At 48.8% G+C, this 25,088-nt stretch overlaps 1 protein-coding gene across 1 annotated transcript in view; it reads right to left on the bottom strand.

The window, feature by feature from the left end:
• The window catches only part of LOC103616666, a 37,776-nt gene extending 12,786 nt beyond the window's left edge, over positions 1-24,990 (bottom strand). The window contains exons 1-6 of the mRNA XM_017735837.1: positions 14,724-24,990; positions 11,814-11,930; positions 8,729-8,821; positions 8,251-8,402; positions 7,910-8,031; positions 7,043-7,208 (exon numbers count right to left, since the gene is read on the bottom strand). Coding sequence (XP_017591326.1) covers positions 7,043-7,208; positions 7,910-8,031; positions 8,251-8,402; positions 8,729-8,821; positions 11,814-11,930; positions 14,724-14,790 — 717 coding nt within the window. The 5' untranslated portion in view covers positions 14,791-24,990. The remainder of the gene's footprint in view (positions 1-7,042; positions 7,209-7,909; positions 8,032-8,250; positions 8,403-8,728; positions 8,822-11,813; positions 11,931-14,723) is intronic.
• Between the last annotated feature and the right edge of the window lie 98 nt (positions 24,991-25,088).

Genomic DNA, 25,088 nt, shown 5'->3' on the forward strand with positions numbered 1-25,088 from the left:
CCCTGGGTGTGAAAACACATACCCTGGCAGGTACATTTGGCATTTGCTAGCAAAGGGCTAAACCCACTGAGCACAGCCTGCCAAAGGGAGCCAAAAATGACAGGAAAGCATATCTGTGACTCAGTCTGGGCAGTGCCCATGTGCATCCTGAGCCCAGAAATCCAGAGCACAACAGAGAACTTGCCAACGCTGTCTTTAACTAATTCCTCTGGAAGGGAGGATGGAGCTTGGGGCAGAAGGGTTCCTTATGACCTGGCATTGTGGAGCAGGAGGATCACTAGGCAGTGCCAGACTCCCTGTGCATGACAGATCATGAAGTTTTCCTCAGCTGTGACTGCACAAGCTGCAGACACACGTGGAATGGACTGAGATGGGAACACAGCCTTTGCTCTAGTTCCATCAGCTGGTTTCTCCCTGTGCAGAGGCATGCAAGGGTGCAGAGACATGGGAATGGGAGAGCTCATGGCAATAGCACAGGCATTTTGGCTGAAGCATCAGCAGATCAGGGCACAGAACTGCTTACAAGTGAGGACAAGGCTGAACTCTCTGGAGAAGAAATCCTCTGATTCTGTTGTTCTGAGCACCACAGGCTGCAGGCAGGGTCAGACCCTACATTTCTAAACACGGTCATGTAACCAATGTTCACAAGCTCTCACCCCACATAAAAACACATGCACATGACTTGTGCAACCTCCAGTCTCCCACCACCAGCCCGGGAAGTGCAGCTGCAAGAACACATCCCCTTTGTGGAAGCAGGGGTTCCCCAGTCCCACACGCTTCCCGCTGCAGATGGAGGGTTCGTGTGTAGCCACACCTCTTGCAGCAGCCTGTGAAGCACAGCTGAAAGCACAAGGTCCCGCTGTGCCGCTGCTGGACCGTGGCTCTGTGCCTGCTGCAGCCCTCACTGCCATGAGCGAGGTCACCCACGGCACTCAGCTGCCAGGGAGCTTCTTACACACAGAGGTGGCCAAGGTGCAGAGCACCCTGAGCTCGATGGCCACTTCCTTCCCACTTCTCTGTCCTCTCTCTCTTACAATGTTCTTGCTTCTTCTCAACTTTGTTTTCAGCCTGTTTCCTCTCTGTCTCAGAAGCCTGGCCCTCATGCCCTGGTTACTGTTATGCTGGTCATCATGGTCTCTAACAGCCAGAATTTTGGGCCAAATGCCTCCTCAAATAGTTGCAGGTATTCAATTCACACAGCTCTTTGCATTCACACTCCTATTTTATCGCTTGCTGCTGTCCAGGCCACCTGACCACCATGAAGTGGGATGGGTAAGGCTCAAGAGGGTTCCAAGTATGAAGGACAGCAAGTGTGCTCGTGTTCAGAAATGAACGTGGTGGAGGAAGTTCTCTCTTTCTCAGTGGTTGGTGGCAGTTTCTCCATCAATGTGAATCCCCTGGGCAGTCCTGTTTCCAGTTTTCTTGAATTCCAAATGATTTGAAGGAAAAGGCTGACCTGAAACAGGGACCTAAGGGCAAGCAGCCTGGGAGGAAATGCTAACAAAGCAAAAGGCAGAAAACATGGGAGAAGTGCTTCCAGCAGGGACAATGGAGGAAGAGAGGATTAATCCCAGGGGGAGTTGTTCCCACTGTGCCTGCTTGCTTTGCCCTCTCACAGGCTGAAAAGCAGCCCCACAGCCCTGAGCCCCAGCCGGGTGGGAGCGGGGCAGCTCACAGAGCGGCTGTCAGCCTCAGCAGCTTGTGCTGCTGTTTTGGAGCTTTGTTCTCAGCAGTAAAGTACAAGCAGTCCCAGAGGACTCTGCAGCATCCTTATCACGCAGCTTCCTGAGACAGCTTATGGGGAACCCAAGGATGAGATGGGCTCTGCTGGATCTCACACTCACCAATGAGGCTGAACTGTTGGGGATGTAGAGGCTGAGGTCCAGCTTGTCTGCGGTGATTCTGACATGTTGGTGAGTCAATCCTTGCAGGGAACATGAGGTCCAGGACATGGCCTCTCAGATGGACAGAGAGGTGGACTCTCAGAGGTGGACTCTTCCAGATCTTGATTCATCCCAAACTCCCAGGATGAATCACCCTTGTTTTCCTCCTGCTCTGTACCCACAGGCATCACTCCTACATGGAATCCTGCCTTCTTCCTACAGCCGAGGTGAGAGGGCCTCATCCGAGCCCAGAAATCCAGAGCACAACAGAGAACTTGCCAACGCTGTCTTTAACTAATTCCTCTGGAAGGGAGGACGGAGCTTGGGCCAGAAGGGTCCCTTATGACCTGGCATTGTGGGGCAGGAGGATCACTAGGCAGTGCCAGACTCCCTGTGCATGACAGATCATGAAGTTTTCCTCAGCTGTGACTGCACAAGCTGCAGACACACGTGGAATGGACTGAGATGGGAACACAGCCTTTGCTCTAGTTCCATCAGCTGGTTTCTCCCTGTGCAGAGGCATGCAAGGGTGCAGAGACATGGGAATGGGAGAGCTCATGGCAATAGCACAGGCATTTTGGCTGAAGCATCAGCAGATCAGGGCACAGAACTGCTTACAAGTGAGGACAAGGCTGAACTCTCTGGAGAAGAAATCCTCTGATTCTGTTGTTCTGAGCACCACAGGCTGCAGGCAGGGTCAGACCCTACATTTCTAAACACGGTCATGTAACCAATGTTCACAAGCTCTCACCCCACATAAAAACACATGCACATGACTTGTGCAACCTCCAGTCTCCCACCACCAGCCCGGGAAGTGCAGCTGCAAGAACACATCCCCTTTGTGGAAGCAGGGGTTCCCCAGTCCCACACGCTTCCCGCTGCAGATGGAGGGTTCGTGTGTAGCCACACCTCTTGCAGCAGCCTGTGAAGCACAGCTGAAAGCACAAGGTCCCGCTGTGCCGCTGCTGGACCGTGGCTCTGTGCCTGCTGCAGCCCTCACTGCCATGAGCGAGGTCACCCACGGCACTCAGCTGCCAGGGAGCTTCTTACACACAGAGGGGGCCAAGGTGCAGAGCACCCTGAGCTCGATGGCCACTTCCTTCCCACTTCTCTGTCCTCTCTCTCTTACAATGTTCTTGCTTCTTCTCAACTTTGTTTTCAGCCTGTTTCCTCTCTGTCTCAGAAGCCTGGCCCTCATGCCCTGGTTACTGTTATGCTGGTCATCATGGTCTCTAACAGCCAGAATTTTGGGCCAAATGCCTCCTCAAATAGTTGCAGGTATTCAATTCACACAGCTCTTTGCATTCACACTCCTATTTTATCGCTTGCTGCTGTCCAGGCCACCTGACCACCATGAAGTGGGATGGGTAAGGCTCAAGAGGGTTCCAAGTATGAAGGACAGCAAGTGTGCTCGTGTTCAGAAATGAACGTGGTGGAGGAAGTTCTCTCTTTCTCAGTGGTTGGTGGCAGTTTCTCCATCAATGTGAATCCCCTGGGCAGTCCTGTTTCCAGTTTTCTTGAATTCCAAATGATTTGAAGGAAAAGGCTGACCTGAAACAGGGACCTAAGGGCAAGCAGCCTGGGAGGAAATGCTAACAAAGCAAAAGGCAGAAAACATGGGAGAAGTGCTTCCAGCAGGGACAATGGAGGAAGAGAGGATTAATCCCAGGGGGAGTTGTTCCCACTGTGCCTGCTTGCTTTGCCCTCTCACAGGCTGAAAAGCAGCCCCACAGCCCTGAGCCCCAGCCGGGTGGGAGCGGGGCAGCTCACAGAGCGGCTGTCAGCCTCAGCAGCTTGTGCTGCTGTTTTGGAGCTTTGTTCTCAGCAGTAAAGTACAAGCAGTCCCAGAGGACTCTGCAGCATCCTTATCACGCAGCTTCCTGAGACAGCTTATGGGGAACCCAAGGATGAGATGGGCTCTGCTGGATCTCACACTCACCAATGAGGCTGAACTGTTGGGGATGTAGAGGCTGAGGTCCAGCTTGTCTGCGGTGATTCTGACATGTTGGTGAGTCAATCCTTGCAGGGAACATGAGGTCCAGGACATGGCCTCTCAGATGGACAGAGAGGTGGACTCTCAGAGGTGGACTCTTCCAGATCTTGATTCATCCCAAACTCCCAGGATGAATCACCCTTGTTTTCCTCCTGCTCTGTACCCACAGGCATCACTCCTACATGGAATCCTGCCTTCTTCCTACAGCCGAGGTGAGAGGGCCTCATCCAGACCTGACAGCGGCTGCTGCTCACTGCAGGCTGACCCCAGGAGTGGACACCCAGCCGAGGGACCTGCTGGTCAGCTCTGTCCTTCAAGGGCTGTGCACCTTCAGCTGGCTTCACCACTGCAGGCCTAACCCTCCTGTTCTGGGATGGCTCTTGTCTGGAGGAGGGACAACAGGAAATCTGCTCCTTGTCCTGCTCGTGGGCTAGGAGTTATCACAGAGGGAGGCCTAAAGGGGAGTCCTGCATGGCAAAAGCCAGAAGCTCGTGGGAATGGTGCTAAAGACCCCAGACAAGGCAGGCCTTTGCAGCCAGTGCCAAGCCCAGCAGTCCAGGCTGGTGTTGGGAGGAGCTGTGCCACTGCAGAGCATGGTTTCTGGGCTGCAGATGGAGAGGCCCTCACTTGCAGGGCTACACTGGATATGTGTAAACAGACATTTTTTCTGCTAGCAGGCTTTCATCCTGCTGCAGCCAGGCAGGGCAACAGGACAAGGCAGCTGTTTGAGCTGGGGTCAGTGCTTTCTGCCTGGCCTGATTTGTGTGGGGTTTTTTTATGTATACATCCTGTTTCTTCCCTATGTCCCTAGATAAGTACATACTGTCCCTACACTCTCTCTGGGACACAGAGAAAGGATTCACTTTCATGGGTAGGACTGAGGCGCACAGACAGGAGCTGCACATCCAGTTGCACTCCCTGTGGGGAGCTGGCACTGTTTGGTTAGGGAGGCTTAGGCACAGGATGTTTCCTGAGGAAAGAGAAGTGAGGACACAGGAGGCAGGAAGTGGGAAGGGGTGGAGTAAAGGGAGATCCATGGTGTCCAGCAGGACACGAAGGCAATTCAATAAGCAATGAAGTTCTGGATGGGATGTCATGTGCAGCAGGAGCCCTGCCTCTTCAGCCTCTTCTGCAGCATGATCTGGCCTGGGCAGGCATGCCCTTACAGGCACCACTGAGGATTTGGCTGTCCAGGAATGCTGCTGCCTCAGGTGAGCCTGGAATCAGCTCTGAGTCAGGAAGAGGACTTCTTCCTCCAGGTGGCTCTGAAGGCCCAGTGTGGATTGTTTCTCCCATGGCAGCAAGTCCAAAGGGAGGGCCACAAAGATGAAGGCAATGAGGACAGAGACAGAGGGCTGGAGCACAAGCTAAAAGAATTGGGATTGTTCAGCCTGGGAAAGAGAAGATTCCGAAGTGGTCTTATAGCAGCCTTCCAGGAGGCTTCCAAGAAGGCTGGAGAGGGACTTTTTACAAGGGCATGTAGTGATAAAGCCAGGGGGAATGGCTTTAAACTGAAAGGGGGCAGGTTTACAGCAGGTATGAGGAAGAAATTCTTTTCTGTAAGGGTTGTGAGGCATTGGCACAGGTTGCCCAGAGAAGCTGTGCATATCCCATCCCTGGAAGTGTTCAAGGCCAGGCTGGATGGGGCTTTGAGAAACCTGCTCTAGGGGAAGGGGTCCCTGATCAAAACCTAGAGGTTGAAAACTGATGTTCCTTAAAGGCTCCATCCAACCCAAACCATTCCATGATTCTAGGACTATACCCCCACAGCTTAGAGATGGGGGGAAAAAGAGATTCAGAGACATGGCACAGAGCATTTTTCCATTGGTCTGATATTGTATTTCCTCTTGTACATAAGCAATGAAGTTCTGGATGGGATGTCATGTGCAGCAGGAGCCCTGCCTCTTCAGCCTCTTCTGCAGCATGATCTGGCCTGGGCAGGCATGCCCTTACAGGCACCACTGAGGATTTGGCTGTCCAGGAATGCTGCTGCCTCAGGTGAGCCTGGAATCAGCTCTGAGTCAGGAAGAGGACTTCTTCCTCCAGGTGGCTCTGAAGGCCCAGTGTGGATTGTTTCTCCCATGGCAGCAAGTCCAAAGGGAGGGCCACAAAGATGAAGGCAATGAGGACAGAGACAGAGGGCTGGAGCACAAGCTAAAAGAATTGGGATTGTTCAGCCTGGGAAAGAGAAGATTCCGAAGTGGTCTTATAGCAGCCTTCCAGGAGGCTTCCAAGAAGGCCGGAGAGGGACTATTTACAAGGGCATGTAGTGATAAAGCCAGGGGGAATGGCTTTAAACTGAAAGGGGGCAGGTTTACAGCAGGTATGAGGAAGAAATTCTTTTCTGTAAGGGTTGTGAGGCATTGGCACAGGTTGCCCAGAGAAGCTGTGCATATCCCATCCCTGGAAGTGTTCAAGGCCAGGCTGGATGGGGCTTTGAGAAACCTGCTCTAGGGGAAGGGGTCCCTGATCAAAACCTAGAGGTTGAAAACTGATGTTCCTTAAAGGCTCCATCCAACCCAAACCATTCCATGATTCTAGGACTATACCCCCACAGCTTAGAGATGGGGGGAAAAAGAGATTCAGAGACATGGCACAGAGCATTTTTCCATTGGTCTGATATTGTATTTCCTCTTGTACAAGAATTCAGAATTTGTTCAGCAAAACCAGGACAACTGGAGTAAATTCTGTGTGACTCAACAAAAGCAAACACCTCTGCTCAAGGAGACAAAGGAAATTGCATCTCTGGACATCTGCCTTCCATTCCTGTGGCTTCCTCCTGGAGAAGTCCATCTCTTTCCAGCCAGTGGCTGCTGGACCCACTCAGAGAGAAGAGGACACAAGAACACAGGACCTGCTTTGATGAGCCTGAGCCTTCCTGTGTTCCCTGAGCCACTACGTGCACTGGGGATGCTGGACAAAGCTCATTTCACTTCCACACACGTGGTCCCACCCAGCACAGTGTAGATGTGTCAGGGCTCCCCACCCCTCCCAGCACAGCCCAGTGCTCTTCCCAGCTCGCTGCTCAGCTCCCAGATTTACTCAGGACAGGGATAGGATATTTCAATCACACAGTTACTGCTGCAGCTTCGCAAATTCGATGATGCAAAAAATCTGATCTGACATCATTCCAGTTGTTGGGAGATAGTCCAGGAACATGCATTACAGTGCAGTTCTCATCTGTGGCGTTACTTGGTTCTCCTTCCCGCCAGAACCTGGGACAGAGACAGGCTTGGTTCTGCCAGCCTTCACCGCTAAGGACTTGTCCAGGAACATGCATTACAGTGCAGTTCTCATCTGTGGCGTTACTTGGTTCTCCTTCCCGCCAGAACCTGGGACAGAGACAGGCTTGTTACTGCCAGCATCCACTGTAAAGCACTGTGGAAAAGGCCACAGCACAATGCAGGACTTGAAGGGAAGAGACAGAAGTTGCCTGTGCTGATTCATGGACAGAAGCAGTGCCCTTCCTCCCACTCCATATCCCACTGGCACCAGTGTCATGAGGAAACCTGCCTCCTTCCTACAGCCTTCCAGCACAACAGGGCCCTGCCCCACCCTGCTGCTGGGGAACTGCCCACCACCACTCACCCCATGCACTTCCTACCCAGCAGAGGCCCATGTTGGCCTCCAGGACAAGTTTGTTCTCCAGAAGACACAGCAAGGACAGTCCCAATGCTCTCTCGCTGTGCCCCATCTCTCCCTGCATTTCAGCACAGGCCATTCCTGTGCATGTAAACGCAGTGCAGCTCAGGCAAGCCTGGTCATCTCTGAAGGGTTCTTGCTGCTGGCAAGATGCAGCTTTTTCTGTGCCTAATGCATTGATTTCCAGGTCACAGGCAGTTCATTCATAACCAATAACCAGCACAGACGAGCCCATGTGAACCTGGTGTCCTCTTCTGCTGCACCTTTGATCTCTCACAAGGAAGCATGGTGAGAACCCCTCTCTCATGCACCAGCAAAACCTCTCACATCTCCCCTGCTTTCTTTGCCTACCAGGAGTCACACCAAACACTCTTCATCCAGAGATACTCACGCTGCTGTCACATTATATGGAGTCTTGTCCACCCACTGCCACTGTCCCACCTTCTCCGCAAACAGACCGATGTGGAAATTCTCTCTTTTTGGATTTCGTTTTATCTGCTCAGAGAGGAAATCCTGGCAATCAGAGAGAGTGCAATGTCCATGAGGGGCAGGACTGAGCACAGGGAGGCATCAGGAGTCCACCCTGCTGGTGGCAGAGGGGAGCTGGTGCTGCAGGGGTGCAGCCAGGACCTTCCCCCTCCCCTGCAGGACAAGGAGGGGCTCCGAGTGCCCTCCAGGGCCCAGCACGGTGTCTCTGGCTGCTGGGTCCCTCTCGCAGCTCTGTGCACCCACCTGCTCTGCCTTGCTGTTGATCACCACCAGCTGGGAGCCCATCCCAGTGCAGTTCTGCTCACTCTCAGCCCATGTCATCTTATCAGTGGACAGGAAATAGCAGCTTCTTTGAAACTTTCTCCAGCCCTTTGGGCAGCACATCCAGCCTCGGTCTGCACAGGGAGAGGACACAGAGATGAAGGCTACTAACAAGAGATGGTGATTGCAAAGATCCAAGTCTTCCAGGCACAGTGCTCATGTACTCCTTGCTGACTTTTCCTGAGAGAAAGAGCTTGAAAAAACAGGGATCGTACAGACATTTCTTCCCATTGCTTTGGGGTATGACCAGTGAGCTTTGTGTACCCAAAGCCGTTGGTGGTCCTTGTAAGGGGATCTCAGGTCTCGACAAAGTTCTTCTGGTGATGTGCTTTGACCTGTCCTGCTACAGCCTCCTTTAGGCCTTTAGCCCCAAGGAACAGGGGACATTGCAAGTACTGACCTGTGCCTTGTGGCAGCGCTGAGTTGCACTCCCACTCTGAGAACTGCTGCTGCAGGGCTGTGGGCTGGTCACTGCTGTGGCAGAAGGGAACCACTGCAAAGGGAGAGGAAAGGCAGCAGGATTATCCCTTCCTCCCAGCTCCTCACACAGCATCTCTGGCCTTCGCTCTCCTTCCATCATTTCCCCACCAAGCATTGTCCCACCTGTCACCTCTTCAGGCCCAAACAAGTGCCACAGCTGCTTTCCCAGCCAGAAAGACACCTTCTTCCAAGTCAGACAGCAGAAGGACCCCTGGAAGCACATCTCCCAGAGGACGTGCCACACACGGCAGCACTGATCCCACCCAACCACAGCCACTCTACCATGCACATACCTACAGCCCAGCTGCCAGTCTACCAAGCAGCCCTTCAGTGTCACACTTTGTCTCTTCCCAAACTACACATCAACAGTCATTTGGAGGAGTGACCCATCAGCTGGGCCTGTTCCATCAGCAACAGACAGTCCAGCTGAAGGTAATCACATACAGCTGGAGCTGCTGAAACCGGGCTGGAGCAAAAACTCCTAGCATTTACTAACCCCCAGTGTGTGGGGAATAATGCACTGTTGGTGACAGGCCACATCCACAAGCCCAAGGACTCATTAGTAACTCAAACACTCAGGAGTATTGATTAGGAGCTGATCAGGGTGTGCTTAGCAATACAGATGTCTGTTTTTATCAATCATTTCATTTAGAAATATTTTTACTTGTGAGCAGGACAATCATCGTGGTCCCAGTGCCTGCTTAGTGAATTGCTGTAATGGAAGAAGGCTCAGAGGAGATGGGCAAGGGCGATGCCTGGCTGAGCACCCCCGTTGCCAATAAAGGTGACATTATTGCTACACAAGGAGACTGAGAGGAGAGTTGGCTTTTGGTTTAGTGCAGCTGATGGAATTGAGCAGCTGTGGAACTGTTCATCCCTGCAGGGACCAACAAGGAGCAGTGTCTTCCTCAGCTAGCCATGCAATCTCTGTTTGCTGACAGACACTGTTACTGCCTTAGCCTTCCTGAGCAAGCAGGATAGCAAATTGTTGGCTCAGGGTCCTCCGGAAACCCTTCCATCAGAGAAGTCAAACCAGCACAGGGCCAGTGTATACCTTAAGTCCAAAATAGTGTAAGAAACTGAATGACTAACAAAAACATACCTGAAGAAAGCAATGGGCCCTGAGCTGGCCTTAACTCCCCTATTTTGTCTTGGTATTTGGGGACACTCAGTGTCTTGATGTCCAGCATACTCCAGAACTATGTCCAGTTTTTGGCCCATCCTAATAAGAAGGATATTGAGTTGTTGGAGCATGTCCAGAGAAGGGTAATCGAGGTGGGGAAGGGTCTGGAGCTGAGGGAGCTGGGGGTGTTTATCCTGAAGAAAAGGAGGCTCAGGTGTGACCTTATCACTCTCTATAACTCCCTGAAAGGAGGTTGAAGCCACGTGAGGGTCAGCCTCTTCTCCCAGGTAACAACCAACAGGATGAGATGAAATGGTCTGAAGTTGTGCCAGGGAAGATTTGGATATTAGTAAAAGCTTCTTCACTGAAAGGTGGCCAGGCATTGGAACAGGCTGCTCAGAGAAGTGGTGGAGTCACCATTCCTGGTAGTGTTCAAAAGACGTGTAGATATGGTGCTTGGAGACATGGTTTAGTGGTGGGCTTGGCAGTGGTTGGTTAACGGTTTAACTACATGATCCAAGCTGTCTTTTCCAAAATTAATGGTTCTATGATCCCATGCTTGTATGACCAGCAATTAAAATCATGTTTGTATTGTGATCCATCTGTGCATTGCAATGGCCACTCTCTGCTACATGCAATTTGTACTGGTGTTTCATTTAAATGCTCTATCGCTCTGCTAAACCAAAATCCTACGTAGCATCAATTAACTTGGATAAGTAAATTTTCATTAAAAAAATTAAACCTTCCATGTGTATCAGAAGGTACGAGATTCTAACATCCCAGCCTAAAACTCCCCAACCATTTAGCTGAGTACTGTGAAAGGTTATACATTTGGGAACAAAGCAATACAAACTTCTGGGACGCAGACCCTAATGGCAGCAAAAGGAAAAGCAGTGATTTATTGTAAATAGATGCCTCTTCCAGAATCCATCATGGTTACTGGCAATTTGTGCAAACATGCCACGAATTATCTTTAATAGAAAATGTGTATTGAAACAGTGATCACAATCTGCACAAACAGCATGTCCAGGAATAACTTCCATTGAATTATTCTGCAATCAATCCTAAAAAGTTGTGAGAGTTAATTAACTGCACTGTGCAGTTAATCCTGGAGATGCCAGGACTGTGAGAAAACATTTTTTCCACTAGAACACAAAGCATATCCGAGCACTTAGAGAGCCTAAGTGCAGATTCAGCTGCCTGTATAGACACTTGTGCTTCTGTCTCCACTTTTTCCCATCTGCCAAATGTAACTGAGTTCTTGTTGTGGGGAATGAAGGTAGAGAATTGTTCCACAGTTCCAAAAAGGCCATGCAAGATTGGAACGCACAATCTGGGCACACTGACAAGCCCTCAGGGTAAACAGTGGAAGATCTGGGGGACGTACGCAGACATACAAAGTTAGGGCAGGAAAACCTGAGACCTTACACAAAGCCCAGACAGCCATTCTGAAGTTCTGAAAACTGTCAAGCTTTAAGTAGAGCAATAGACCAGAGAATTCCAGAAGCCCCCTCCCACCTAACTCTTTCTGTCATTCTAAGAAAGAGGATGGGTGTAGCAGAACCACCTGGCACAGTGCTGGGGTAGCCCTAGCTCCCACATACCAGCTGGCCATAACATCTGGTTTGGCTGGCCTGCAAGAGAGAGGTTTGTGTCATGTTGCAGCCGTGCCCTTAAATTCCCAATGTTTAAGTAGTCAGGAAAGATTTTGTTCCTAAACAGACCTTACAAATATTCAACATTTGGGTTTTCCGCGCCCAGGTGTTGGTGCTAGTAAAAGGCCCCTCTGGTTGGAAGATATTCCCCTCTGGGCTCAGATTTCTCTGCTTTTCTCCCAGCACTCCCCCAGACCTCTCCCTTGTAACCTCCTGCACATACTCACCGAAGAGGATGACAACAAGGGCAATGCACACCAAGAAGAGCAGCAGTGAGATCAGCCATGGCAGCCAGAGTGGGTATTTCTGAGGATGGTGCTCAGGCTTCTTCGTCTCAGGAGGTACTAAAAGTGAAGGAACACACCAAACAAAACACCACAGTCAACTATGGGTCCGTCAGTCCACACCCCAAGGATATACTACTCAAGGGAGAGCTCCTCAAAAGAAAGCAAAAGAAGTTTCACTTCTGATGTGTGAAGTTACATGGTTTGGGAGAAGGGCAGACTGGGACAGAGCAGGGAATGTCTGTGGTTTCTGGAGAAAGTCAGATTCAGTGATGTGTTCCCAACCCAGCCAGTGAGCCAACAAGGCTAATTGTTGGTGTTTGGGGGTGAGCCTTTCACAGAGCCTCAAAATCTGCAGTGAAACAATGTCTTTCTAGATTGAGCCCAAAGCTGCCAAATGCATCATTGCTCAAACCATGATACTTGAGACATACATGGGAAGATTTCATCTCCACAGACTTCTTCCCAGAAAACTTTTTCTGCCTGCTTCAGTTCCTTCTTAGTTTTTTTTTACTTCCTATGCAGAAGGCTGGTGTAATCTGAGTGAGGATGGGAGACAAAAAATGTGCAAGGCTATGATGGCACATCATCATTGGGAGATTAAAAGATGTATTTTTCCCTTCCATCTCTGCTTTCCAAGTCAGGCTTCAGAGATTTGCTGGAATAAAACTAGGTTGTGCTAGGCTGGATATTTGGGGAGAACAGAGGGCTGTATCCAGCAGCTTGAGTAAAGTACTCAGATTACGACTTGCCAGGACCTGTCTTTTGTCTAGAGGGTTTTTGCCAGTACTGAGGAGGTTTGGGAGCAGGCAGGAGAGCGGATCACAGGGAAGGAGAAGCAAACACGAGTTAGGGGATTGTTCTAGCTTGTGGCAGGTACACAAGCCAGGGCAAACAGGAGGATAAAGAGACACCAGCACTCACTTCAGGACAGGAGTAAAGAAGTTTTGAGAGAGACTGATATTAACAATAAGATTTAGAGAGCCTTCATTCGTTGTTCAGTATGAAACTCCCAGGTCTGTCAGCAGCAGTTTGTACCTGCCAGACATGCCTAGTAAGCAAGACTGTCAGAAACCTGCTCTTTGTGGAAGCCTTCTGACTACTTCCCAAAGGCTTGGGAGAGACTGCTACAGCAGGGCAAAAGGCATCATCTTTCATTATCTGGAGAGAAAACAAGAGTAGATAGACAAGATCCAGGTTTCCCTGGTCAAATCATGTTTTTCTAGCCAGAGCTTTTGCCTTGGGGAAAACAAGGAACTGGCTCATGATCCGGAGTCCAGCCACCTACTGCAGACAATAGCTCTAACCAGTCCAAACGATTTTTTTGATATGCAGCACATCCAGAGATTGACTCTTCAACCCGTGCCCAGTCAGACCTGAGCATCCCACACTCACAGCCAGGTGGCACAGGGAGCACTGCCTGCTGTGCACCTCAGCAACACAACTGAAGTGCAGTAATCTTGTGCACACTCAGTGGTTTGAGCTCCCTGCAAAATGCTTTCCACAGCTGGTCTGTGCTCTGTAATGTGTCCAGCATGATCCCAGCACAACAGACTTGATGTCTTTGGAATAATCATTTGGAACACAATGGGGAACTTCCACCACCCCACCTCACCACAGCGGAAATGCTGACTACATCCAGAACCAACTAATCTTGGTGCACTGAAAACAGTGAGCTTTCAAGTCAGACAGGACTATGTACACTCTTTATTTCCATGATTCATGCCTCAGAGCAAGCAAGGAATAACCTGGAGCTGCTGCCTGCTCTGTTTGGGATTGTAGAACTGAGGTAAAGCTGTAAATAGGCAAGCTAATACCCTTAGGCAGCAGTAATTATTTATTTCATTTTTAACAAATTGTTATTCATTGATTTATGCACACATACTTTTACTGTCCTGGAACCTGCTGTTGTGTAGGGTCCTGTATGTCAGGGCAGAAGTGGCAGAAGCAGTGAGTCTTACATAGAACATCTCTGTGGGTTCCTACTTGTGGCATAATGACTACAGAGTACATACTAATCAGAATATGCCTTAAATTTGCACAAAATCTAGTAAAAGAACCATTTTACCACTGTGGTTTTTAATAGGAAAAAAAATTGTTTGCTTGCTGTGTTAACTGTTTTTCAGGAGTGGAAGACATCAATTAGAGAGTTGGATCTCCCTCCAGATCTTAAATAATTCTTCTTCTATGTATACAACAGTGTTCAAGTTTTGGGTCTCTCTTCCCCAAGGACCATTTCTCAATCAGCCATGGACAATGGGGTTATGTTTCTGCAGCCAGTACCACTTGTCATGAAGCTGCAGAGTACAACTGACTTTACTGTAAGCAGGCATGTCAATTCTCTGCTCCTACGCTCTCCACAAGCAGCAATCTGCAGTCTCACTCAGAGGCAAGAGCAGCCAGGGCTTGGGCTTATTTGCTGCCATTTGCTGCTTTGGAAGTCCTTCCACCTTTATGACAGACCAGATTGTTTGTAATAAACCAGTCTCTACTGTTGGTACTCAGCATGGTCCAAAAACGTCTCTTTCAAGACTACATAACATGTAGGGGACTGAGGGAGCCCAAATACATTCCTTAATGAATGCCCACTTGAACATTCTGCTCTACTGTTTGTGCTCCTGGTAGTCATCCTTGTTCATGTTGCAACTACAATTCACCTTTCCTCTTGGAGACGTTTCTCAAGACTCCTATTTCAAAACTCCTTCAGTCTCCTGATCATTTAGCTCCTTTTTCTCACCAATCCACCAAGATCAGGTAGGAACCAGAGTCATAGAAGGAAAAATCTCCATTCCCTTGTCTTCAACCCCACTCCCTCCAGCTCCCTTTCTCCCAAATAACCCATTCATTCCTTACCTTTGACCACTGGAGCTGGTGATTCATTTCTGAACTTCACCTCGGCATAGGTGATTTCTGATGCCATTTAATCACAGTGTGACCCTTTCCTTAGTTTTGCCACATAAAAGGTGGTCCTTTTAGGTCCTTGTTTCCAGAGGGTGACACCAATAGGTTACTGAGCCTTTCCCATCTGTTTCCTCACCCTCTGCCCATCAAAGAAGGCTCTGATGAACACTGGAAGCACTGGCGATAACCTGAGAATTTCTGGGAGCTCAGAAATGCTCCAAAGAGACTTTCAGTTTCTTAGCCCACGAAATCAGTCCTGGCACTATGGAAGCTCTCGAGACATAAAAGAAAAATGAGAACCAACTAAAAAGGAAGTTGTACTCCTTCCCCATATCAGATTCTCAGCTGATAGGCTTCCTTTTCAAGACATTTATAGGGTTGGGTTTTTTTCCTCTTTTTAACTTTTTACTTAATTATCTCCCCTTCCCATATTTTCATGCCTTTCTTTGTCTGTTAGTAAGTCTACCACTGCTCTCATGCTTGCAGCTATCATGGGTCCTAGCCCAGTTTAACCTACAGTCCAGTACAAAATGCATTCTGCCCTACTTGTCCCTTGTGGTTAAGCTGGATTTGCTACATCAAATGTCGCAGCTATGTCTCACTCTTCCAAGTCAGTCCCAGTTGGAACCTAGCACTAGAACAAATCTCAGACTGGGAAATGTTCCTGTAGAAGTGAGACTGGGGAGTTGCAGCCTTAGACAGAGCAATAAAAATAATCAGAAGGTTGATATATCCAAGAAGAAACAGAAGGATCAGGCTGGGGTCAGGGAGGAGAACAAAGAAAGTGGAACTTTTAAAAAAAATTATGTTGATGGTCCGAGAGATTATTGGGAAGAGTACACACAGAAAGTTTTCTATTAAAACCTGATTCACAGCCTGTGGAAGTTCAGAGCAGTGCTTGCTTCAGGCTCCACTTCAGAGGCTGAAAAGGGATAGTTTACATTTTTCTTCTGCTTTTCCAACACTGTTTTTTATTTATCTCCCTTATCTACTTTCTGGTAAAGACCTCTGATATTACCTTGGCGAAAGTGTCAGTGTTTAGTCTGATTCCAAGCTGAAGCAGATCTTGAAAGGAGACAAGGGAAATGGCTGCTGAGGTACATTCTAAATCAGACTTCTGAGAACAGATGCCTATAAGTCAGGCAGGGTAAGAAGGGTTCAATCAGCAGATAGGACTCAGGTTTGGGTAGAAGGGACCTTCAAAGACTATCTTCTCCAGCCCACCTGCCATGGGCAAGGACATCTTTCACTACATCAGGCCACTCAAAGCCCCTTCCAACCTGGCCCTAAACATTTTCAATTAAGGGGAATCTGCAACTTCTCTGGGCAACCTGTTCCAGTGTCTCAGCGCCGTCATTGTAAAGAATTTCTGCCTTATATCTAATCCAGATCTGTTTTTTTCAGTTTAAACCCATTACCCCTTATCCTACCACTACAGGTGCTGTTAAAAGGCCTCTCTCCATCTTTCTTATAAGCCCCCTCTAAGTACCAAAAAGCCACAATGAGGTCTGCAAAACAACCAGAAGGATGAAGCTGGTTAGTTTGGGTAGCTGGAATTCCCTTAAGGCAGAGCAGAATGAGCTGCTCACAGGACATCCACAGAGCACAGAGGGTACACAGGGCAGAGCTGGAGTTGAGATAGGGCACTAGAAGGAAGAAGGTGCACCAGACAACAGAGGAGAACAGCATGGCAGAAGATAAAGGGAATCTGAACACAGATTATGGAGAACTGCCCCTATACAGAGTGGGGCATATGGAACTTTACCAAGGACCCTCCTCGTGTCTTATGTGTCCTGAGCTAACTTCTCCTTTATGTATTGTGTGCAAAGAGGGAGACTTTTACACAAGAATAACAACAGCTGCAGGAGAGGAGCCTGCCTCAAGAGGATGCATGCTGCCTGCTTCTTTTTCCAACATCCTTCCAGCACTATCCTTTGTCTTCAGGCTTGGCCCTCTCACTGGAATTAAGCCTCCCTAAGTATCTGCTGAAATCTACTTAAGCCCTCAAATTTCTTGTTGAGAATTTAGAGCAATCCTCTGCATGCTTCCTCCTGTCCCCACCCAACCAAGCCACAGCAGACTGAGTCTCATGGGGAAAAAGCTTATTTCCTGGCAGGGTTTCAAGACTTCCACTGTGAAGAAACAGGAAACACCATCAGCAGACAGAGAAGGAAGTTACAGAGCTTCATGAGTTTTTTCCATTGAAACACATCTCCAAACATAGCTGAGGTATTTCAAATGCAAATTCAGGCTCTAGCTGCTCCTTTTATTAGATTACATTAGGCTGCACTCAAACATCAGGAGACAGCTCAATTCTTCTTTCTCAGCCATCAGAGCTGTTGCTTGCTGTCAAAATTCAACCCTGAATCATACTTCCATAGGATGCAGTGCTGAGCCAATGTGTAATAACAGCCAGGTGATATTCCTGAGCGAAAAATTTGTCCTTTGAACTTTGTATGCACTGATGGCATGTAAAAGAGTGGGAGATATGAACAATTGGACCCTGCAGTTAGTTGTGGTGCTGAAAAAATAATTAAAAAAAAAATCTTGCCTGAAAACCCCCAAAACTCACACTTTGCTGCCTTGCAGTCCCACTGCTGTTCCTCAGTTACTCCCTTCCCCCTCCTCCTGTGTTCTGCTCACTCCCTTGTCCTTCCACAATAGCTGTGTTTCCCCACAGATGTCTTCCAGCTCAGCCCTACCCCACACTGCCAGGTGCCTCCCATGCTCTCAGCTCCCACGTGCCTCACAAGCCCCAGCTCCTTCCTGGGACTCCCACAGTCCTGCTTTCCCTCCTTACTTGTGCTCCAGCTGCTGGTTGCTCTGCAAGCTCCATGGGCACCATTTGTCCCAAAGAAAAGGCAGCAGAGGCACCAACGCTCTTTCTCCCCTACGTGTCAATGAGGTTGGAATAAGGTAGTATCTGCAAGCCTCTCACCCCACAGCCAGCATCATCCTATTTAGCAAGCAGGTCCATGTAAGCAGAGGAAACAGTGCCATTGCACATGCATTACTTCTTTTGAAAATCCAGCTGAACCGTTTGAGTTAAATTCAAATTTATCAGCAAAGAGTAGAACTCAAATCCTAAGGCTGTGACCCCACACATTCCAAAAGAAATCCCATTTTTAAATTGAGCACAGCTGTGGTGGAAGCTGCAGGGAAGTGAGACACTTCTTACAAGCCAGTTTGAATAGAGAGGGGCAGCTGAAGGAATTGAGCTGAAGGCTTGTGAGTCATCACAAGTGACATGGAGGTTACACAGGGACATCACATTGGCCCCCCAAATACCTAGACCCTGTTTAGAAGATTTGACAAGAGGCAAAATGAAGCTGACATGACTAAAACGTCTACCCAAAGAGATTATCAGTATGCATTTTTCAACAAGCTGACCTTGCATCCAAATGAGGAAAATTGAAAAGAGCGTGACCTCCAGTAAGTGCAAAACCATAACAAAGCAAAGGTGTCAGAACTTCCTTGAACCCTTTACATTTGATATATTGCCTTGAGGGCAACTGAAGAGCAGGGTATAAAATAAGCAGTCAGAGAGAACAAGGATATCAAAACAAAGCTAAATTAATTATTTGTCACAATGGAATAAATTGGTGAAATTCACACACGAGAACCCTTGTTTTGTAGGGGACTAAACCAAAGGATCTGTCCAAAATAAAAGTGACTGTGCAAAAGGTATGGAATTAGCAGGTCTGGGCAAGATGGTCCCAGGGATTCTCAGGAAATTCAAAGGTGAAACAGTTGCTGATAGCAGAGGGTGGCCTTTTGCCTTAACCTATCTTTTAATCAACAAATCCCAGGCAGGCAGGGAACATATCAAAGAAGGGGAAGGGGAGAAGTCTGAGGGAGATTTAGGAGATTAAAAGTTTGACATCTCTAGTGGCCAGGTTAATATAACAAAAGAATGAATTAATGGACGTGTATTAGTATGATGTACTTTGGGGAGAGTCCATATAACTCTTGTAAGGAAATGCCTGCCTCTTGCCGGTCTTTGCCTACAGTCCTGGCACCACCTGCTCTTATGGCCCTTCTAGCTAGCACAGTCTTCCAAGTCACTTAGATAAAAGCCTAAACCAAATCCAGGCTTTATGTCCCTGCACCCAGGTGAGAAGAGCATTAGAAGTGAATATATGCCACCTTCTTGGTCTTCCCTCTCCATACCACCTTGCTCCTCCTCAGGGATTAAGGCTATGGAGCAGAGCAGCAAAGGGAAGAGCATAAAAAGGCACTGGAACACAGAGAGTGGGAACCCAAGGCAGTTGATAAGGGGTGTCAGATACCACATCAAAGGGATTCAGGCAGCAAGAGCTTCTTGAGAGCTCCTGAGGGATTTGGCTGGTTAGAGAGCACCTAGCCGTAAGTGATCCCGTTGTGTACCCTGCTGCATGGAACTGCTTAGGGCAGGGAGGGGCAGGATGCTGCAGTTTGTACTGCTCCAGGGGACAGCGCGGGAGCACAGCAGCCTTCCGGGATCTGAGAGAAAGGCACCCTATGCCCTTCTCAGCCAAGGCTGACACTGGCCAGAGCTGCAGGGAGAAGACACCCCTTCTAGAAGGCAGTAAACCCCTCTAATGATAGAAGGCGAACCAGGGTTCCATACAGGTTGCTAGGAGACCAAGGAAAAAATGGCTTATATGGAGATGTGAAAGCACAGGAAGAAGGCATTTGAGCATCCAGGCATGAAGAGGAAACAGGAAAGCAGTGAATGGACAATGGGAAATGGGAGTGAGAGCAATGAGTGGGGTGGATTAAACAGAAGGCAGTACTGTGAAGCCACACAAGTTTCTGGCAGGTGGCAGCACTTCACCACAGGCAGGCCTGAGTCAGCAGAAACACACGGAATCCTGAGCAGAACCACCCAGAGCATCACGAATACATTGCCAGAGATCAGCAGCTCCCCAAAATGCTGTGGTTACAGTTCCATGCAGAACACAGGGGAACGAAAGAAAAGTAGGAGAGATGAAAAGAAATGTTCCTCCCCAAAACGGTTTGTGCATTTCTCCCCTGGCCACATCCCTGCCAAGTTTTAGTGAGGGCTGAGGGTTTCAAGCAGAAGAGATCATGTCCTGAAGTTACCTGAGCTGAGAGAGCTCAAACTCAGTGAGAATCGGGAAGGGAAAGTCGTGTGCTCACTGTAGTGTGATGACAGGTTACCAAAATCCTTCGGGTATAAGGGAAGGAATAAGAGAAGGAAGAATGTGATCCAGAGAATCTTTAAAGAGACAAGAAACCCCAACTTGCCTCTTAACATACGTAGCATTAACAGAGGATTTTCTTCAGAAGAGCAAAGACATGTTTTATTTATTTCCCCTAATTAACAGATTACCAAATCAAAGCCGACAGAGGGCACATTCAGATGCAATTACCTCAGAGCTTTGGTTTATGCCATTACTGGGAACATTGCACCTTTGCCTCCTTCCTTTTTTGGATCTGAGTCACAAGTCTCAAGGCTATAAATTGTTGGAGATCAGATCCAGATACTGCAGTTGCTTGCCACAGTACCACATCTGACTTCAAACCTGGGCCAGATCCAAGTCCTGGTCAGACCCTAGTGGGCTGTTTACAGAGGTGGGGCTGTGAAGTTTATCTTCTTAGAGTGAGCACATGGAAGTCACATGAACAAGTTGTCGCCACATAACACCTCCCCACAGAAGCAATTCTTCATGCTTCATTTCCAGTTCTGTCTAAGGATCACACAGATCTCCACAGCCTTGTATTCAGTTTGGCTACTCTCTGCCCTTGAACTCCCTCTCTTGAAGGGGGAATGGGGGGAGTGGAAAGAAAAGCACAGAAATAGAAAACAACTACAGTCACCACCCAAGTATGGGGGCTGTCACATAAGGTCACCCAGACCCATACTGTAACCTCAGGACCACTCTCATTGGAACTTAAACTGTTTCCCTCCACATCCCCTCATCCTCTCCATGTATGCGAAGGGAATGCAGTAAAAAACCTAACAGGAAGGTGTTGGGGAGAGCCACACTGATTAGGGTGTCCCAGCAGGTGATACTGGAATAGCAGCACAAACCTCCCTGGCACTGCAGAGCTCCCTCACCCCCTCCCGTCCTGAAGGACGGATTTATCAGGAAGACTGCAAGTGGCCTGTGCTGCCCCTTACCTTGTAGCCAAGGTGGCCCTGCAGGCCATTTGCAGCCTCCCAGCCTCATGATGGCCAGCAGTGAGGTGAGGGGACACCACCTGCCTCCAGAGCAGCCATCCCATGTGTCCAGTCAGGATAGGACAAAGCAAAATCCATCTGTAAACAGCCATGGAAAGCTGAACTAAACCCAGGGAGTACAGTCAGCTCAACCAAACACTCCTTGGCACCTCATTAATGAAACATGATGGAGAAGTTTTAATTCCAAGGCAGGGAGGCCTCAAGCTTTGGGGTTCAACTGAATGCAGGAGCCTCCTCATGACACAGATGTCAACACAGTCAGATGGGGAAGGGTAAATTTTTCTTTTGAAGAGCACACTGTCCAGGTGCCTGTGTCACCCATTTTTACCAACCCAGGACACTGAAGTCAGCACAGCAAAGCAAAGGGTGGGCAAATGGCATTCCAGATGCCAGCCTCCAGCACAGAGCTGGCACTGACCCAGAGGGCAAAGGGCCCCTGCTGCTGACTCCCTGCCAGCTGGGACTGACGAAGAGGGCAAAGTGCTTCTCAATGACTCACGCTGGCCTGCAGCACCACAGCCCACAACTCTTTGACTCTGCCTCCAGATCACAGTTATTTGCCTATTTAGTATTTTAAGACTGGACAGGACAGTCTCAGCACACCATCCTGGTCCTCGCAGAGCCTCTGCCCTTTCTGAGGTGAAGGATGACTGTCAGATCTCAGCATTCCTCTTCACTGACCAATCCCCCATGTCAGACAACTCACCACACTGCTGGCCCAGCAAGAGACCCACCTCACCACAGGTGAGCACAAAAGCTGTGCTAGGAAATACTTCAGACTGGAGGTATCTCATTCAAACCTTGCTCAAATCAGAACTACTTCTGGAGCTAGACTGGGCTACCCAGGGCAGGTTATCTGCTCATAGTAACCCTGTTTCTGCATGGGATGTATGCTTAAGGGCTTTTCCTGGTTTTCTACCCAAAAAGGGTCATTTCCATGGTAGTGACTTCAGCTTTAGGTACTGGTGACAGCAGCCCCTAACTCTGGGCCAGACATACAGCTGTATCTATAGCCACTTAGCATATATTCTCCAAAGAAATTGCTCTACTACCCCTTATCTCTCACTGGAATCCAGCTCCTTGTCCCTGCCAGCTAACCAAAAGGATTGTTTGTGTAGCACTACTGACATAGCATCTCACACATCTTTGAACAGTTTGCTTAACACCATAAACACGGACTCATGGAAAAGTGCTTAGCCATCACTTTTAAAAAGACTAGGAGGAGTTCCATTCCTTTGGGCCAGACTTTAAAGACAGCAGACATCCATACCTGTATGCACACCGACCACAAGAGGGGATGTGTGCCTGCCCTGGGTCAGCTCAGTTCCAAGCCCTACATTACGGTGTCTGTGCATAAGGGCACTGAAGCACAGAGGGCAGTAGGACAGCACGACACGGCTACATTTGGAAGCATCACTGCCATCATTGCCAAGCTATCAAACTACAAATCGCCAGCTGCGATTTCATTTCAGAGAGCACCCCACCAGTGCTAGCCAGGTCTCAGGTTATGTCTGCCTGCATCCCACCTGCCACCCTCTCGACTGCTGGGCACCCAGCCGGCCCCTGGAGACGGCGGCTGAGCCCAGGGATTGCGGGAAAGCCCGCAACAAAGGGTTTCGGCAGCAGATGGCAGCACACGGTCACGGGTGAGACTGAGTTTAACACTGGTCCCGGGCGTCACCAGCCTAGCCAGACTCGCGGATCAGGCTTGGGAGGGCAGGGAGCGCCACACCTCTGTACATGCCTAACACACTAGGCTCAACACAAAGGCTGCAAGTTACAGGCGGCTCCCTCCTTTAGGCAGTGTCTCTTCAGACTGCTTCAAGGCTTGAAAAGCCAGTCGACTAAGCAAGGCAGCTGCCTCTGCCTCAACACGCAGGAGCTGCCATCCTGCAATGCCTGGGAAAGAAAAGGGAGAGCAGGCCACTGGAAGTTACCTGTCTGGCCTGCCCCAAACAAAAGTGATGCAAGAAATCCACCACAGGATCCCAGCAGTGACTGGAAAACATAGCTCTGGTCAGGAGCCACTACACGGTCCAGCTGTTGCTCTCTGATCTTCCTATGCTCAGCTTCAAGGAACGTCCATCAGAGCCCCAGCTCTGGGTGGGGACATACAGCTATAGGTAATGGCAGGTGGCAAAATTAAGCTATCATCCTGCAATGTGCTTTCCCTGACCATTACCACGGACAGAGCTATTACCTTGGAAGAAAGAGACCAGTAACAGTCTCCAGAGTGAGAATCTATTGTTCACATAATGTAACGAGCACTCAACAGACTACCTAGACCTTGAGGCATTACAATCTGTGTTAACCACTTGGGCCACGGTGCTCTGCTTACCTACGTTAACAGCCCAGTTGCTCTTCCTCCTAGAACCTTGTAGGTTTATGCTGATTTAACAGGATGAGTTCAGATTCAGATCTTTTTACCTCATGATCAAAGGTCAGGAAGACCTTGGGGCTTTTGGTTTCCTGTTTGGTTTTTTTTTTATTTCCTCCAATGTACAACCCTTCCTCTCCATTTCTTCAGGAGTCCACACACAGCATCAAGGTTTTGTGAAATCTGGCAGGTTTGTGTCTGCAATCTGCACTGTGTGGCTGTGGCAAGAGCAGTTGCTGCATGGCTGTGAGACATGAAGTCACAGAATGTAGAATACAATTAATGGGAGAAGGGGTGGAGAAACACATCCCACCTCAACTACAGCTCCCACAGAAGAACTGACAACCAAAAACCAGATAAAACTGGGATCTTCCCTTTGACATTAGTTTCCTGATTCTATGTGCTACAGTCTGTCTCCCAACTGGAAGAAAGGGAAGAAGACTTGCACAAGACCCACTAAGCTGTGCATTCTAGCAGGCCTTGCTGTGAGGAAAGGTATGATCTCCACACAGGACTAAGCTCTCCCTCATGAACTATTTCCCAGTCTTCTGTGCTTCTTTATGCACAAACAGAAGTATACCCCAGCACTTCCCTTAGGTGAACCTCATCTGAAAATCCTCCTGCTCTGGAGAAAGACTTCTTTAGGTTTTTCAACTCTTTTTGCTGCAAGTACCTACTGAAAGGTCTGAGAAGCTCCACCATAGCTTACGGGTAAAATGCTTAATCTTCTCCTTGCCAGGACTTATACAACATACCCATCCTATTCATCAAAATAGGGTCTTGCTCCTAAAGCTGAAAAAATGTCTTTTTTTTCCCAGCCACTACAGATACTAGAATGGTTTACAATTCAAACAGCTGATTTAAAAGGTTAAGACTTCTCATCTTTACCCAGGCCACAAGACTTCTGCTGTACTTTCAACACAGCCATATGCACAGCTTTGCTGTCTGGCAGAGGAACATGGAGCAAGCATGCTGTGCAAGATGGCTGCAAGCAGCTTGACAGAACAATGTCAGATCCCTGAGCATATTCTCCACTTCCTGGGGGATTGGCTGGCTGGACCGAGGTCCAGCTTAAGTAATAGAGGTCTTTGGCTTTGAGAAACTTCAGCAACATTGTCCTTATCATAGCCAAGTCTCTCACCTTTGGTCCCTGCCTGAGCTAGCACAGCCATGCCTGGCCATGTCCCTGTCTGGCCACATACCCTGCTGATCTAAATCCTAATCCTGACCTGCTCTGATCTTTGTGCTTAGGTACATCAGGACTACTCCTTTGCTGGTGAGGCCACTGCCCCTGCCTGCCCTGCTATGACTCAGCTTCCTGCTTCCTCTCTTTCCAAGCAGCCTCTCCTTGCTGCCCCTAACAAAGGGCCCACTCAGCTCACCTTGCCCATCTCTGCAGTAGGCAGAGACTGTTTCCCATCTACCAGCACGGAAAGAATTGTTTCTGAAAATATCCACAGGCTGTAAAAGCCTTTAATGTCTGAAATGCTAAATATCAGGGCAACCAAGTTTTCTCACTTGCTTGTTTTATCCATACTCTTATCAAGGCCCCACAGTCAGGCCTGTTTCCATGTTGTTGATTCATGTTTGCTATTGTGTGAGTTTTTTTATCCCATTTGGAACAGCCATGTCATTTTTGTGTCCTTCTTCCACACTCCTACCTCTTTGCCCAGACAGAGCCTGAACCCATCACTCCTGAAGTTGCTCTTGTCCAGTCTGCACACCACAACACAAATGCAGGGTAAGTACGCTG

The sequence above is a fragment of the Corvus brachyrhynchos genome, unplaced genomic scaffold (genome assembly GCF_000691975.1).
Source record: "Corvus brachyrhynchos isolate BGI_N302 unplaced genomic scaffold, ASM69197v1 scaffold44, whole genome shotgun sequence".
Classification (NCBI taxonomy): Eukaryota; Metazoa; Chordata; class Aves; order Passeriformes; family Corvidae; genus Corvus; species Corvus brachyrhynchos.